The sequence below is a fragment of the Paroedura picta genome, chromosome 3 (genome assembly GCF_049243985.1).
Source record: "Paroedura picta isolate Pp20150507F chromosome 3, Ppicta_v3.0, whole genome shotgun sequence".
Lineage (NCBI taxonomy): Eukaryota > Metazoa > Chordata > Lepidosauria > Squamata > Gekkonidae > Paroedura > Paroedura picta.
The window spans coordinates 13930559-13947019 of NC_135371.1; the positions used below are offsets into that span (position 1 = coordinate 13930559).

The 16461-nt window shown below is 49.7% G+C and overlaps 1 protein-coding gene across 6 annotated transcripts; it reads left to right on the forward strand.

Annotated features, from left to right (window-relative positions):
* The first annotated feature begins 1778 nt into the window (after positions 1–1778).
* On the forward strand, positions 1779–15229 carry LOC143831577 (zinc finger protein RFP-like). Of its 6 annotated transcripts, none has more exons than XM_077324661.1 (9): positions 1779–2926; positions 3764–3862; positions 7146–7235; positions 8089–8319; positions 8854–8970; positions 10242–10264; positions 11116–11228; positions 13491–13547; positions 14291–15229. In XM_077324661.1, the coding sequence occupies exons 1-9, from the start codon at positions 1820–1822 to the stop codon at positions 14863–14865; spliced, it is 2412 nt and encodes an 803-aa protein (XP_077180776.1). In that variant the 5' UTR covers positions 1779–1819; the 3' UTR covers positions 14866–15229. The 6 variants fall into 6 exon arrangements, with proteins under 6 accessions (XP_077180776.1, XP_077180777.1, XP_077180780.1 ...); XM_077324662.1 differs by having other exon boundaries at positions 3764–3835; positions 7140–7235; XM_077324665.1 differs by lacking the exon at positions 8854–8970.
* Positions 15230–16461: the final 1232 nt, after the last annotated feature.

Sequence of the window (16461 nt, forward strand, 5' to 3'; positions counted from 1 at the left end):
TTTCCTCCTCATCCTTGAGGCGGTTAATAATGTCACATGAAGTTGTAAGGGTACAAAATGGCAGCCATTAGTCCATTGTGCTAACAGGCTTAAAAAAGACTGGAGACTCCTGCACTTTTCTCTGTATTAGAATGTGGGCAGGAAAAGCACTCACAAAACTAAATAAAAGAATGACCATACTAAGTTCCTTCTTTCATTTGTTTAGTGAGTCCATACTGGATGCACACTAGAAGGTGCCTAGATCTGCTGAACTAGTTTTAACCTCTCAGATGGAATTCCTTTGGTGAAATAGAAGCAATGCTGATGACAGTGGGGTCAGTTATTAAAATAGGCAGGAAACCCATGATGAGTTGCGGGGTCACTGCATTTTCTCCTGTATCCCCTTCCTCCATCATTTCATCTTTCTCCTGGAGCCCCCCATATCCTCTCCCTTTCCTTGCTTCCTCCTCATCTTCCTTGTCTCTAACCCACTCTCTGCTGTTGAAGGTAGAGAAGAATCTATACACCACTGTTGCCATGGACACATGCACCAAGGAAAAAAGGAAGTCCAAGGAGGAAAGAAGATCTTTAGAGAGGCCTAGTCTATTTTGTGATGAGAGGTTTTAAGGGTTGGCTGTAGGCTTCCCTGGAGCCCTGCTACTTGAAAATGCAGGTTCCCTAGTGCCAGCCACACCCTTTTTCTGGTGCAGCCCCAATCTGAATCTGTGGCTGTGTATACTGCACCTCTGACCTTTTTTTACTGGGACTGATGGAGATCCTTGAGGCTCCCATGTATCTGCCCTTTGTATTTGATATACCTAGGTGGTGGGTGGGAAGGGTTGGCAGCTCAGATCTAAGTGTTGACATCAGTCAACACTCGATGCTGCTTAATACCAGTCCAGATTAGGCTAGGACTGGTACTCATCCTAATATGTTGTGTTTATAGTTGCACTAGAGGCCAAGCCTGTTGCATTCAGGAATACAACGGGTGCTAGTTTGGGAGGAGTGGAAGAACTCTGCAGATGGCCTCTCACTCTCCTCAGGACCTGGAAAGGTTGCAGGCTGGAGGCCCACAGGAAGGGAACTCACCGGCAGGGGCAGCTCTGATGCAGCAGGGATCTGCAGCCTCCAAGCCTCAGATGGAAGTGGAAGGAGCAGGGGGTGGTCAGGTGTGGGGGATGGAAGGCGATTGGCTGGCTGCTGGACAGAGAGGCAAGCCGGTTGGTGGAGGAGGCACTCGGGTGGGACAGCCGCCCTGAGTGGGTGCTGAGCGCTGTGTGGCTAAAAGTGTATTTCTCTTACTGCTTGCAGAAACAAAACATACCATTTAGACCAGGGGTAGTCAAACTGCGGCCCTCCAGATGTCCATGGACTACAATTCCCAGAAGCCCCTGCCAACATTCGCTGGCAGGGGCTTCTGGGAATTGTAGTCCATGGACATCTGGAGGGCCGCAGTTTGACTACTCCTGATTTAGACCAAGTGTTAATCGTAAAAAAAATACACCAATTGAAGTATTTATCGAACAAATCGTTGCAGGCTTAGCCTTTCCCGCCTCTGCGCCCTTCCGCCCGCGGGAGCCTCCGCCTTCCCTCCGTTTCCCTTACCGCAGCCTGATCCCCCGGACTGCACATGCGCGTCTCTTCCCCCCCCTCCCGACTTCCTCCTTTTTCTCCCCCGGCGCCTCAAGGGTTACAGAAACGTTCCCGTCGTCCCCCTCGCTTCCGCCTCGCGCCTTCCCGCCCCGCCCCTCTCCGAACTCCGCCGAGCCAATGGGGAGGCTCGCAGGCGGGGCCGCGCCTGCGTCCTAGGCCGGCCTCGTTCCCAGGCGCGGCAGCCACCATGAGCGGGATGACGGCCGAGCAGCTTCTGCAGCAGCGGCTCCTCCGCAGCCGCCTGCGGGCGTCGGCGCAGCACCTGGGGGGCGGCCCCCCGCCGCAGCCGTTGCTGCCGCCGCAGCTGGCGTCGCCCTCGCCGCCGGACTCGCCGCCGCCGGGCACCACCCCGGCCGAGATCCCCGCCGGGCCGCGCTACCCGAGCGAGACGTGGTGCTCGCTGTGCCGCGTGTACTGCCCGGAGCCCGTGTGCCTGCCCTGCGGCCACAACTTCTGCACGGGCTGCATCGGCCAGCGCCTCGGCGAGCCCAAGCTCAACATCTCCTGCCTCGAGTGCGGCGCCACCGCCCGCAAGCGCAACCTGCGGCCCATCAAGCCGCCGCCGCTGCTCAGCAGCCTCGGCGTCGACAGAGCCAAGCGGCAGCGCCTCGACTCCACGGGAGCGGTCGCGGGGAGCCTCGCCGCCGCCGCCGCAGCAGCGCCGCCCGTCGTCCCGCCGCCGCTAGCTGCGGCAGCAGCAGCAGCAGCAAGCGTGGTCGCGCCGCCGTCCGTGGCGACGGCGGCAGCAGCAGCAGCAGCAACCACCAGCAGCAGCGCCGCAGCAGCAGCAGCAACCACCACCAGCGCGCCCGCCGCAGCAGTTGCAGCTGCAGCAGCAGTGACCACCACCACAGCAGCTGCAGCAGCAGTGACCACCATCGCAGCAGCTGCAACAGCGACCACCACCGCAGCAGCTGCAGCAGTAGTGACCACCTCTGCAGCAACTGCTGCAGCAGCGGCAGTAACAACCACCACCGCAGCAGCAGCGCCGCCTCTCCCTCTGCTGTCCTCAACCCCGACCCCACCGACGCCTCCCACCCCGAAGCCCCCATCCCCGCCTCCCACCCCAGCGCCGGTCAGAAGGCCGCCGGCCCCTGTCCCGCGGACCCCGCCGCCGACCTCAACGGGAGGCGCGGGAGATGCCAGGGAAGGGCGGCTGTGCGACAAGCACCACGAGGTGCTGCAGTTCTTCTGCGAGGAGGATCAAATCCCCATCTGCGCCCATTGCGACCGGTCCCAGGAGCACCGCGCTCACACCATCTTCCACGTGGAGAGAGCAGCCCGAGACTACAGGGTAAGGAGGGCCATGCCTAAGCAGAGTTGATCTTATTATGGCTCATTTGGTACACTTAATCCGTTCCTCCCCTAAGGAGGTCAGGGTTGCTGTACCTTGATCTTTCCCCGCCCTAGCCCTGAGAGGTAGGTTTGACTGAAAGAAACATGCTTCATGGCTGAATAGAGATTGGGATCTAGATCTTCCAGGATCTCATCTGATACTGTTGTCACTAGCTCCGATAGATTTAGAAAGGTGTTTGTGCTAAGAATAACACTGGCAGTTATCTGCCTGCCTTTTGGCCGTGTTGTGTTGAGTGGTGTGTGGCCTGCTGGGCCTCTGTCTTATAACAGCTGCCCCATTTAAGACGTCTCTGTCGACAAACCACTTAGGTGGCCTTCAGCAGGTCACAACAAGCCTGTGAGGTAGGGTTGGTGGCACAAGCGGCCATCCAGTGAGCCCAGCGGCAGAGTGGGGATTGCAGCCTAGGCCAGCTTTCTGCACCAGATTGGCTCTTCGAAAGAAAGCTGTGTGTATCTAGGTCTGTATTGGGTATCATACTCTTTGGCTTGTCCACAGAGGACAATCTAGGAGACAAAACATTATGCTAGGGCAGCATCTAGTGATGAATGGATCCATTTTGTATCACCTTGGCCAAGAAGTTGAGCTGAGAATCCAGTTTAACCTCCCCCCTCCCTTTCTAATCTTCTTTGGCCCAAATTAAATATCTGGCACTAGGCAGATCATTTTGCCTCAGCCCCCTCCTCATTTGTAGTAGTACCGGCTTTTACAAAATGTGTTTGCGTTACTCAAATAGTGTGTAAAGCACCTTCTTTGCATATTATCTTTGCATATTAGGGCACCGTATTGACTGTGAGGAAGCCAACAGTGGCCAGAAAACATCATGTGCACTTTCATGTGGCACCAGAGGTACCTTTGAGCCCTTACTCACTTTACGTGAGTGTACTTGTCTGAATGGTCACAGGTGGTAAAGAAAAGTGTGTTTCTTGAATGTATGGTTTCATTAGAGGCAGAAGGCACTTCATTGTCCGTCTGCCAGGTTGATAAGGGATCGCTCCACTTCCCACAAGCAAATTTCAGCCATGAAGGTTTTCAAGTAGAAGGTAGAAGTGCTGTGGTATCATCAAGAACAGGTTCTTCCATGTTTTGTGCAATAAGCGTACGACAGTGGGAGAAGTTGAACACAATTTGGTGTGAAAAAAATCGAGCTGTGATTGTCGATTTCAGAGTAACTTTCAAATGAATGTGATTAAAATGAGGGTTGCAATCCGACAGCGGAATGCCAACTGGAAATGTAAAATTTCTGGAAATGTTTGAATAGTGAAGGGGGACACTTTTCTTCTGTTTCTGGTGGGTGGAAAAATAGAAATTTGGGGGGAAATGTAAATATATGCAACGCTTTCCCTGTCAAACCTGAACTTGCCATTCCATAGATGGGTAGCCGTGTTGCTCTGAAGTAGCACAATAAAACCAGAGTCCGGTAGCACCTTGAAGACCAACAAAGATTTCTTCAAGGCGTGAGTGTTGGTCTTCAAGGTGTTACCGGACTCTGATTTTATTGTGTTGCCATACCATATTGCTTTAACGTCAGAAAATGCACCTTCTGTAATGTAGTACAATTTTATATCTAAAGTATTCAGCATATTTATGGAATTAAAAATACAAATGTCTTGGGTTTTCTATCAGTAAAATCACAAATATGTTTAAGGCAAAAAACTGAGGGTAAGAACAAATTCAGTCGCGAACAAAAAGTATTTAACTTGGATAGAACCATCTGATAGTCACAGAACATTAGACTACCAGCATATTTGGATAGCTTTATAACATTGAAAATATTGATCTCTTTAATAATGTATTGTCATCACACATAGCATATTGTTGCCCACATTGTTTACACTTAAACCCCCCTCCCCAAAAAAAACTTGAAAATACTAAGTAGAGAAGTGCCTTTTTTTTACTGCTCAAGTTAAAGTATTGTTTGTTGGCCTCAGTGTAAACATGCTAAAACTTACCCCTCTTCTGAAGTTGGCGATAAGGATACTTGAGTACTGCTTACATGAGTGGCTTCAAGTTCTTTTCTTTCAAGTAGGTTGCTTTGGCCTCACAGTAGCACTCTGGTTGCTTTTGTGTCCTGGGTGAAAATGGAATTAAATTTAGTTCTTGCTAGGCTTTTCTTAGCATAAGGGTCAAAAGGCAGTTGCTCACCCACATAGCTGACTGGAGATGCTCCTTCCATTTCCCAGGAAAGGTCTTATATCACAAGCTGGGGAGAAAGAAACAGGCTGGATGTGCAAGTCTAAATTGTACAAGTGACCAAACCAATGGGAGATGCTGCAGGGGGTTAGCTTTGAGAGCTGGGTTGCAGCACGAGGCACCTAGCAACTTGTTAAGGACTCTTAAATTGAGGGGTATATATTAACCAGCAAAGGCCCAGCAGTAGTAATACATTTCTCTTGAACCAGTCCCTTTTGTGTTTAGTAAGCTATCATATTACCTGTTCTACCTCTCTTATTTTTTTTCTAACTCTGGCCGTGGCTGCAGCTGTTTATCACAAACTAAAGGCTTCTGGGTAGCACTCTTTGTCATGGAACAGTGCTCCTGTACACACCCTCTTAAAGCCTAGATAAACAAGTTATCAAACTAGCAAGAACTGTACTTTAAAAATGCCCTTTCCTGCCCTGTTCTAAGTCAATTTCCTTTATTTCCAAGTGTCCTATAAGACCTTATTTTTCTTTTCACATAAAATTATATGCCAGTTTCGTTTTTCTAACATGCTTTTTGTATAGTGTAGCATAGCAGAGTTATGATAATATACTGGGAGGCAGGGAGAAAGTGACTGGTCCTAGATCACCCAGTGAGTTTTATGACCATGTTGTCCAAGTCTGATGGCCTAACCATTACATCACGTGGTTTTTCATCCAGCCAGAACAAAGTTGAGGTGATCTTGAAACTTTCTCATTGTTTTATGGTCAACCCTAATAAAAGCGTTGCCTTAATGTTACTTTCAAGCAAGTTCCAGTTTGAGCACCTGACTTTGATACCTCTTCCTTCCTCCTCTGTTACTAACCAGATTGAGCAAATAGGAGACAGGATTCTGGTCGATATGCATTTAAACCCAGCAAATCACGCGTGTTTCTGAAAGCCCAGCGTTCTTTCAGCTCATAGTGCCACAAGTTATTCCATCACTTTCTCACTTTTTCCAGCCAGTTTGAAAACATACAGAACCTTTTTGTACTTCCTTCTCCAGTTGCTGTGTTGCAACAGAAAATTCTGTGCCATGTATAATAAACATAATGCCACAAACACCAACTATATCTGTCTAGCTTATTCAGGTCCTGCAGGGAAGGAGAACGGCAGATTGCCTTAGAATAAAAAGAATACAGGCCAGCACACCAAGCCATTGGCTGAACTTGAGGCTTTCTCTCTTGTTTCTAGTGCCTGAAAGTCAAGAACTGCCATTGTATAGCAGGGGTGGCTGAACTGGCTCTCCAGATGCCCAATTCTCATGAGCCCCTGCCAGCACTGGGATGGAATTGTCATCCATGGACATCAGGAGAGCCATAGTTTGGCCACCCCTGGCATAGAGGATTCGTATGACCTCAGTCAAGGCTGTGTGTATTTCTCTTATCACTGATCATAAGGCACAGAAATGTACGGTTTGGTAATGCAGAAACATGGTCTTTAGAATCCCAAATTATTTTCTTAATAAAGCAGATTTCCAATTTGTTCAGCTAGTGGTGTGGTTATTAAGGCCCAGAGGTGACCACCTGAAAACAAATTGTGGTTTTAAAACGACCCAGTTTGCCTGATACTGGCACATATCCTGTCACTCTATTTGTAGCACTTGCTTCAACTTAAGGGGCTCTTCCTCTGACCGAAGAAGTGGGAAATTTTCTGCCTATTGTTCCTTGCACATGTCTGAAGAAGTAAATAAGGACACGTTTTGGATGAGGACAAAGCATCCGGTGCCAGAAGGAAATACTCTGTGAAGGGGGGGCAGTGTGCCGTAAGCAGAAGGCCTAGGATAAGCGTTGATCAATATTTTGCGTGTGCTTGTGTGTCTAGGGCTTGCCCCCCAAAACTCGGAAGAGCCTTACCTCTCTGAAATATCCTGGCACATCTGGGCCTTGAGTTTCCAAAACTGTAGTGCTTTCCTTGCTTTTGAGCCTGTTCTCCTTCTTCCTTCCATCTGAAGCCATTTTTGTTTGCTCAGGAGCAGGTTCAAACACAACTAGAGAATCTGAAGCAGGAGAAGAACTTACTGTGGAATCAGAAGCTGAGTGAAGAGAAGAAAATCCAGGAGTACCTGGTAAGTGCTGGGTGCCTTTCATTTGTCAAGAACTGGGACAAAAGGGCTTTCCCTCCTCTGTCTTGCAACCTATTCTTTCCCAATGAGAAGAGTGTTGTGATTTAAACAGGCACCATAAGTTCAGGCTGTTAAGGTAGTCCGGCACAGAGAAAAATCGCTTTCCTTCCTGTAAACTTCTATTTTGGAAGTTTTAATGGATCAGTTTATTAGCAGATTGGTCATTAGACCATGACACTCACATGGGGGGGGGGTGTAGTGGGAGAGGCGGTCCCATAGATATGAGGATCCCACACTGTTTAGAGCTTTAAAGGTTTTAACTAGAACCTTGAATCTGACCCAGTCTCCAATCGATCTTGTGAACAGTCTAAATAAATGCTGTGATTCCTCCCAGTGCTCTCCGTAGCTGGGGCTCCTGTAGAGGCAGTGTGGGCATAGTGGTCCCAGAAAGCAGCCCACTGGGGACCACTCAGTTTTCTGGTTCAGTTTTTCTTCCAGACTGGCTGGCTGGCCACTTTGTTAGATCCAGGGGATGAAGATGCTGGCCAGCTCTGCAATGCCTCCAGCAGTGTAGTTAGAATAATAAAGAAGGGATGAGGGGGAGGGAGGCAATGTGGGATTACTTTGTGTTTGCCTCTAGATGAGTCCCTTCTCCAGCTCTTCTTGATCCTGCTCTCCTTTCCGAGGTCTCCTCGGATGGTACGCTTTCTGTCTGCGCCGTCACTTGCAGGGTCTCATGCCGCAGACAGCCCTGTCTTGCTTAGCGTGCCCTTCAGTTTGCAGCAACGTCTTTTCTCGTGGGCCCAAATAGGCTCTCTGACTCCCTCCTCGCCTCTCGCCTGCCATTGTTTTACAGGACAAGGCCCAAGCCGAGAGACAGGAGATCGTCTCCGAATTCGAGCACCTGCGCCAGTTTCTGAAAGATCAGGAACAACAGCTCCTGGCCCGTCTGGAAGAATTAGATAAAGCGATAGAGAAGCGGAAAGAAGAAAGCCTCGCCAGGTTCTCGGAAGAGCTTTCCCGTCTCGGTGAGCTGATCACTGAGATGGAGGTGAAAAGCAAGCAGCCGGCGAGCGAATTTCTGCAGGTGAGGCTTTGCTATAAGCTCGTCGCTTCTTTTCCCGAGCTCGGAGCACGGCAGCAGGTTCTGGGTTCCAGGCCGTGCAGAGAGCCCTCAGGTGTTTGACAAAAGGGGTGGAGAGAGGGTCCTTTGCCCTCACTCGTGATTGGTCAAGGCCCAGCTGAGGCCTTTTCCCTACTGGAAGTGGCAAAACAACCATTCTGTGTGCCGGATGCTGGCAGGGAAGCGGCTGTCCTGGGCGCACTGGCGCGGGGGCTGTAGGCTGGCATCTGTGCAGCCCCCCTCCCCAGTCAACCATCCATTATGGCTCAGCCACCGACTTCGGCCCTGCAGGCATCCTGAGACTGCCCATTGGTACGGGGGCTCGGTTGCCCAGAGCAGTTCTGCCCGCATGGCAAAATGGTTCCAGAAGGCAAAGTCCTCTTCAGCCTAGCCTGTCCTTCTTTGGCTTGCCCTTGGAGTCTTGCAAAGGAGGGCTGGACGTCTGTAGCTCCTCCCCTTGTGGAATGCTATGACACCATAGCACTCTGCTGTTGGCAGATGTCCTTCCAGGTCCTTCAGCCTGACCTGAAGGCTGTTGAGAAGCTGGCCTGGATGATGCCATTCCTTCAGGTTCATGCCGAGACACGTCGGGTATGGCTGCCGGCCAGACGTCTAGTACGTACAGTCATGTTAATCTGGGTATATATTTTTTTCTCTTAAGGGTGCTTTCGGGTACTCAGGGTGCTGCTGTGGTTACGGGGCTGGATTTGGCATCTCCTCCTCCTTAAAGATCAGTAATTTGGAACAAGGCTTGACGAGTGCATGTTTTGACGGAAAAGCAAAGTAGCTTTTGTGTGTGCGTGTGGCGAACTAATGGGGGCAAGGGGGGATTTTTGACGGAAAGCAAAAAAAAAGGGGGATGCTTGTGGGGTGTTTGTTCCCGCAAACAAAGCCTGCGTTTTCTGGGATCTCCTTAGGGTCCTCCTGTGGTCCACTCCGTGGTGAACATCATTTCTATCTGTTCCAAGGATGTACGGCTGGTTGGTTTGTTTCTTAAAAAACAAAAACAAAAAAACAACCCCCCCCCCAAAAAAAAAAAAAACCCTCAAGCAGAATCCTCCTGCACACTTGGATCTCTCGGCACAGAATCTTTTTTTTCTTTTTTTTTTAAATTGTTTTGCAACCGGTTCTCTGATCACCAGCAACAAGGAGACGAGATTTTAGGTAACCTGTGACATGCCGAGAGCCTCTTGGAGGCCCTGTGGGTGATGGTGACGAGATGCAGTGCTCCTGGGAACGGGGAGTGGGGGGCCTCCTCCTGGGCCCCAGGCTCTTGGAAGCAGGCCGCATTTGCCTCTGGGCTGACGTAGGGGTGCCTGCTCCTCGGCCGTAAGGCGGCGTGCCTTCTGGACAGCCCGCTTAGCGGCCACATGCGGGTGGCACAGTCGAGCACAGGAGCCGGTGGCTCTGGACAAGAGCGTGGCCCCAGAGGGGGGGGAGGCCGAGAGCCCGCCTCTTCACTGGCGGGAATGGTGGGAGGACCTGTCTGGAGAGGAGAAGGCTGCTAAAAAGAGCTAGGGGCAGCCCTTCTCCTCAGAGAAACAGTTGCACCGCCAGGGAGACCACCGTGGCCAGAAGGCTCCCGTGTGTAACCGGAGCACCCCCCTCCTCTTGTCTTGGAGCGAACACCCCGATGTTCCACCTCTAGGATGACAGGTAAGAGCCTGAGGGTGACTGGGGGGGCAGGTGACTCCTCCCCTGCCTGTTAAGCACCAGAGGCTAAAATGAAGCTTCCACCCTTTAGAACCTTGTTGATAGCGCTCTTGGAGTCCTCTGCAGCCTGACCTGGGGGCGTGGAGGCATGCTCCCCTTTAGCCTGTGAAACGTGCCTCTTGCAAAGCATTATGGGACTCAGATGTTTTTCCTTCTCTCTTTTTCTGGTTTAGGACATCAAAAAGCTCATGAGCAGGTGAGTGGTTTTCTGCGCCACCCCTCCCTCCCCCCCCCCCCAATTTATTTTCCCTGTCCTCTGGGTGCCCACGGCTTGCGTGTCTAGAGAGGTTGGGGGCCTTGCCTCGCTCCTCTCCAAAGCTGCCCAAGTAGAACATGCGGAGAACTTATTTCTGCACATAAGCCTTCTGATATGCAAGAAGAGCTGCCAGTTGCTCTTGGAGGAACAGATGTGCTGTTTCCAGAAAAGTATAATATATTGCTAAACAGAAACTGAAGTGTTTCTCCTCTCAGGTAGCTTGTTGAATAAAACTGCTTCAGTTGCAGCCAGAGCTGGTCCAAAAGTGCATTGATGCCTGAGGCAGAAAATCCAAAATGGCTTCCCTTCCCTTGGACTTATTGGCCGCCCTTCCCTGGCAACAGGCTCGGAGTGGCTAACCACAGTAAAAATATATACAACTAAATATAAGACATTTACAAATCAATTAAGAATTTAAGCTAAAAACCCCCAGTAGAGCGCTCCGTTCTGTCCGTATAGGTCTGAAAATTCCGGCATGTCCATTCTCAGATTCTAATGGAGGAGGGGCCCCATCTGATGACATCTTGTGCTTAAGTTGGCCTCAGCCATATGACTGGTGGAAGAATGCCATCTTGCAGGCCCTTCGGAACTGTGTCAGCTCAGTTTACATGGAGCACAGTTCACCACTGCAAATATGAAAATGAATGCACGTTGTGCCACAGTGTGTCTTTTCCTATTGAGCTTGTGCAGAAGACGTTGACAACAGACCATGATCTATAAGCATGGTGTGTCTGTCTCCCTCTGAGAGATACCTGGGCCTCAGAAGTGGTGTACCTTTATCTGTTCGGTAGGTGTGGGTCACAGTTACAGCTTCCTGAAGAAGACTCTCCTAACCTGGAAGAGAGAATGGGCGACTTCTCTCGGAAAAGCAAAGCCCTGAAGAAGACTTTGGACAGATTTCAAGGTACCAAAAGGGAATAACTGGCTAGCTGTTGTATGAAAATAAGGCAAATCCGGTCCGTAGGTCAGTCAGTACCGAGCCGCGGCTCCCTCCTCGTCCTCCTCCCCTGCTGCTACCTCGGGGGCTGCCCTGCCACTCTGCCGCCAGCTCACCTTTGGTGTTCTCCGGTGGCTGCCATGGCTGGGGCTCCCTCTCGGTGTGGCACTGCGCATCTGCTGCTGGCAGCGCCCCTCAGTAGGCGGTGGGGAGCCGGGGCTCAGGCGGCGGTGATCCCCCCCCCCCCCACCGGCCTCAGTAAAATTGTCAAGCATTGACCGGTCTCCAGTGATAAAAAGGTTGGGGACCACTGCTCTAAATTGAAGAACTGGGTTTAATTCCCTGCTCTTCCGCATTCAGCCAGCTGGGTGACCTTGGGCTAGTTACAGTCCTGTTAGAGCTGTTCTCACAGAGCAGTTCTGTCAGAACTTTCTCAGCCCCACCTGCCTCACAGGGTGTCTGTTGTGGAGAGAGGAAGGATTTTGTCCCAGTGGTCCATACTGAAAACCAAAAAATGACTAAAAATGCTTATTTTGAGCCAAACTACTTGTGGCCACCAGGTGGAGTCATGAATACAGGAATTGGCCTCAAGGAGACATGTTATATACCAGGGGTAGTCAAAGTGCGGCCCTCCAGATGTCCAAGGACTACAATTCCCATGAGCCCCTGCCAGCATTTAGCTACCCCTGTTCTATACCTTCCTTTTCAGTCATTTGCTGAACAGAGAGTTCTGACTTTTCTTCAGAGGTGCAGCATGATGGGAGGGACAGGTTAAATGCAATTGGGAACGTTTTCCCCCCCAGAAAAGTCACTAATAAAAGGGTTGGTCATGGGGAGCCATCCTCCCGCCCATCCTGGTTAAAGCAAAATTCCCTACATTTAGTCCAAGGATGAAGCCTGGGACCAGACAGCTCCTGTCTTCTCCCAACTTACTAGGCCTTCACTCTTTGTTCTGAACTTTGACCTTGATCCGTGATAGGAAAGAAGGGAGTAAGCGTTGCTTTCCACACTGTTACTATCCCAGTTTCATTTTCAAGGGCTCAAAGTTATACGCATAACTTCCTCCATGCTGATCCAAAGTGTCCTCTGGGTAGGATCCAGGCAGCGTTTTAAAATCAATTTCACCCAGTTGTGTTTATTGGAAATACCATCCCACTAGCATTTATATGTGCAAGTTTCATGGACACTCCCACTTCCACATGACCTTTTAAAAATGGTCATAGGAGGACAGCTCCCTTTTATCACCAGCATATATCCTGGCTGTATCCGACACCCCCCACTTCCCTTGGGGCCATCGCAGTTGTGCTTCTGACAGTTCCTTGTGTCAGCCTCTTTTTTTCCTTTTTATTCCTTTCAGCACACCAATAGAATTCTGGGTTCTTCAGCCCCCCCCCTGTCTTTGTGCAAAGAATACTGGCAAAGGGGTATATGCATATGGTTCTGGAGGTCCTACTTACGTATGGGATTTTGTGTGGTTCAAGTGCAGACAACATATATTCTGAGAGTTCCAGAGTATTTGGGCCTTATGTACACACTTGGCAGCTGGTCTTTCAGCGCACTTTTAACAGAACGTCAGCTCAGCAGCACCTGTCTCTTTGTTATGGGCTCTTGCTTTGTTAAAGCACTTGCATGTGATTTCATATCATATGGTCTTAACACAATACATTGAGGAGGCGGGCCTATGCCTCACTTCCCTGGAGGCTTGAGAGCCAGTGTGGTGTAATGGTTAAGAACGGCAGCCTCTTATCTGGAGAACCAGGTTTGATTCCCAACTTGTCTACATGCAGCCATCTGAGTCACCTTGGGACAGTTCCAGTTTCTTTCAGAGCTCTCTCGGCCCCATCTACCTCACAGGGTGTCTGTTGTGGGGAAAGGAAGGGAGGGCTATTATAAGCCGCTTTGAGACTCCTTTGGGTAGTAAGAAGTAGGGTACAAAAAACAGCTCTTCTCCTTACTCAGAGAAATCCATTTTTAAAAAGCAGAGTCCCGGGGGGGGGGAGATCCCATTTTTGTGCTGTTTTCCATTACCAGCATATTTTGATTTGGAGAACATCTCAGAATGTCAGCAGTGGATTTGATGTCCATCAGAATTTCTGAGCCGTTTCTGGCAGATTTTTTTTTTCATGAAATACATTTTGCTAACTGATGTTTGGCACCTGATTTGGGCCAAAGGCTTCTCCTGGCAGGCCTCCTTAGCGTTAACAGGACTACATTTCTCTGTTTCTCTAGATCATGTGATTGCTGCTGTGGAGAAAGCGGAGATTGCAAAAACTGTGAATGATAAAGGTGGGTTTTTGTCCTGTTGTCTTGCCATAAGATCTGGTGGAGTTTCTTCCATTTTGATTGATGCATGTGGAATCCTTGCAGTTGTTAACAAGTTTGCTATACATTCTAATATTATTTGGTACTGTATTTAAGAGCATACATTTTGAATCTAATATACATTTAATTTTCAATATCCTTTGCATCTTATTATGAATCATAGTATTTCCTTACCTTTTGACAAGTCCACCACTTGCGGTTTAAAGTAGAAGTTAGGCGTGCAGGCTCCACCCCCTCCCAGGCACAGAAACCACTAGAGAACTCACACTTGAGAGGGGGGGGGGGGAAGGGAGAGCAATGGAAGCAGCCAGTTCTCTATCTTGTGGCTGAGTCCATTAAGGCAGGATGGGAAAGGCTGCGGATACCCTCTGGAGCTCCCATGGACTTGACACAACGCTGCTGGTACTGCTTAGAATACAAGCAGATTTCGTAAAGGCTGGGATGACCTCTGATTGCATCTTACATTGATAATTATCAGTCAGGCAGCTGGGTCAGAGGAGTGTGCATTCTTTACAGATAGTGCTTGCAGTTTCCTTTTTTTCTCCTACCTTAACTGTGAGGGCTCAAAACTGTTTCTAGTAATTTATGTCAAAGCCTGAAAATCGATTGTGTATAAATTGTACACCTGGAAGATGGTAAGCAGATCCCTGATTGAGTACTCTCTCCCCTACCCTGGGTTAACTGATTTTTCTTTTTGCTTGCCTCAGATATGAATCCAGATGTTTCAAGTGTTCTCCTGGCCATGGACCAAAGAAGCATGGGATATCAAGGGCCCCAGCACAAGCTGCCTGCTTTACAATACACCCCCGACACCCCCAAGAGATTTGACTCCAAGGCTTTGGTTCTGGGCTGTGATGGTTTTACTTCTGGGAGATATTTTTGGGAGTTAGAAGTAGGTGAGGGGGACTTCTGGGCTTTAGGGGTCACCCGAGATCCCTCGGGAAAGAAGGGGATGATGAACTGTAGCCCAGAGGAGGGGATTTGGGCTGTGGGGTTGTGGAACCGCCAACATTGGGCGCTCACGTCACCCGTGACTCCCCTGTCCTTGCGCAACTCCCCTAAGAGGATCAGAGTGTCCTTGGACTACGTAGGTGAGTGTGTGACCTTTATTGATGGTGACACAGAGGACCTCATCTTCACGTTCCCACCAGCCTCTTTTAATGGGACACGTACCCATCCCTTACTGTGGGTGGTGGGCTTCCCAGCTCAGACCGTGTTTCTGAGACGTATGGGGGTGCGGTACCCAACTGGAGTTCATGAAATGGACATCTTGAGTCCATAACTCTTTTTTTAAAAAGTTCTTTCCATGGGTCCTGTGTAGGAAATGAATCTCCGTCCTGCCAAAGTACAGAAGTGAGCAGTTTGGGAGTCAGATACTGGAAAGTCTCTCTTTTTTTTTTTTTAACCTTTGCCCGACTTAACGAAGGAGGCAGAACTGCCCTCCTTGCACCCCAAGGCCTTATGAGGTTGCTGTCGGGCAACAGAACAAAAACTGGGAAGATTAGATTGTAGGCCTTTCGATGTAATAAGCACTGTTAGATCACCTTTATTCAAAGGGGCTGTCATCCCTTTCTAGTAGTAGGCGAAAACGTCTTTTTCTTTGGTTTGGAAAAAAAATAGCTATTAAAATTGAAATTTTTAATCTGCGTTTTTGATCAGTTTGATTCTTTTGAACGACTGCATGCACTCGAGCTTTAATACCTCGGTCCACCAAGGGATGGTCCCCAGATCGGCACTTAATGAAGAAAGGCTTCATGCGGGTGGTCCCCCTAACACAGGTGACCATCCAGACTCAAGCCGTTCCCCAGATATTCCGAATGCAGCTGTTCTTGTCTGTGTAGCTTCCCTGTACCTGTCATCTCCTTACCTGCATTGGTCTGTTCTCAAGGTCAGTCTTCCTTTCCGCCAGCACTGGGGTCGGAAGGGGCAAATCACTGAGCGGTAGTCTTAAAAGTAGGTGTTCACCCCTGATGAGTCCTATAAGGCAGGGATAGTCAAACCTGTGGTCCTCCAGATGTTCATGGACTACAATTCCTCATGAGAATTCTAGTCCATGAACATCTGGAGGATCACAAGTTGATTACCCCTGCTATAAGGCCCAAACCCAAATAAAACCCCAAAAGGAGGAGAATCAGATCACATCAAACAGCCTGTGCGAAGGACCCGCTGAAGAAAAACCTGAGATGGACACTCGCTGCACAAACCGCATGATGCTTCTCCGTGATCAGGTTGTGACGTCTCCCCTTGCGACTGTGTTGTGGCACTATGCTGGGTGTTGCATGTTTTCGGCGCGACTGCAGGCGAGCGTCCCGAAAGTGCCGTGCCTCTTTTGCTCTTGTATATTACTGACAAAATAAACCCTGCCTTTAATAAAGTGACCTTTCCACTAACAGGAAATTGCGTGTGAAATGATCCAGGACATTTGAATGTGTATGTGGCAGCCTTTAGGAAACTAGTGTCATTGGTTAGATTAACCGAGGGCCATTTGCAGGAAGGAGATATGCCATTGGGGTGGGGGCACACTCACCGCTCTTTCCTCCTGCCCTCCTTCTGCCACCCCTTTTGCGTTGGATTTATGGGAGCATTTCCAGGGTTAGTGTTGCTGCAGACCAAAATGATCTCTTCCTGGTCGTCCCCCTGTTCCCCCACCTACGCGACTATGTGAGTTCTGCAAGAGGGAAATGACGTTAGATTTCTTCTGCTTGCAAGAATAGGCCAATGGCAGCGGGCTGGTGGTCCCTGGCTGCTGTATGCTATAAACCTTGGACAGCTGGGCTTTCCAATCGGGTTTGGAGCTTTGTTGGTGATCGGGCTCAAGCCTTGTCCGTTCGTGTCCGCCTTCAGCCTAGGTTCAAGCGCAGGACAGACTGGATCATTG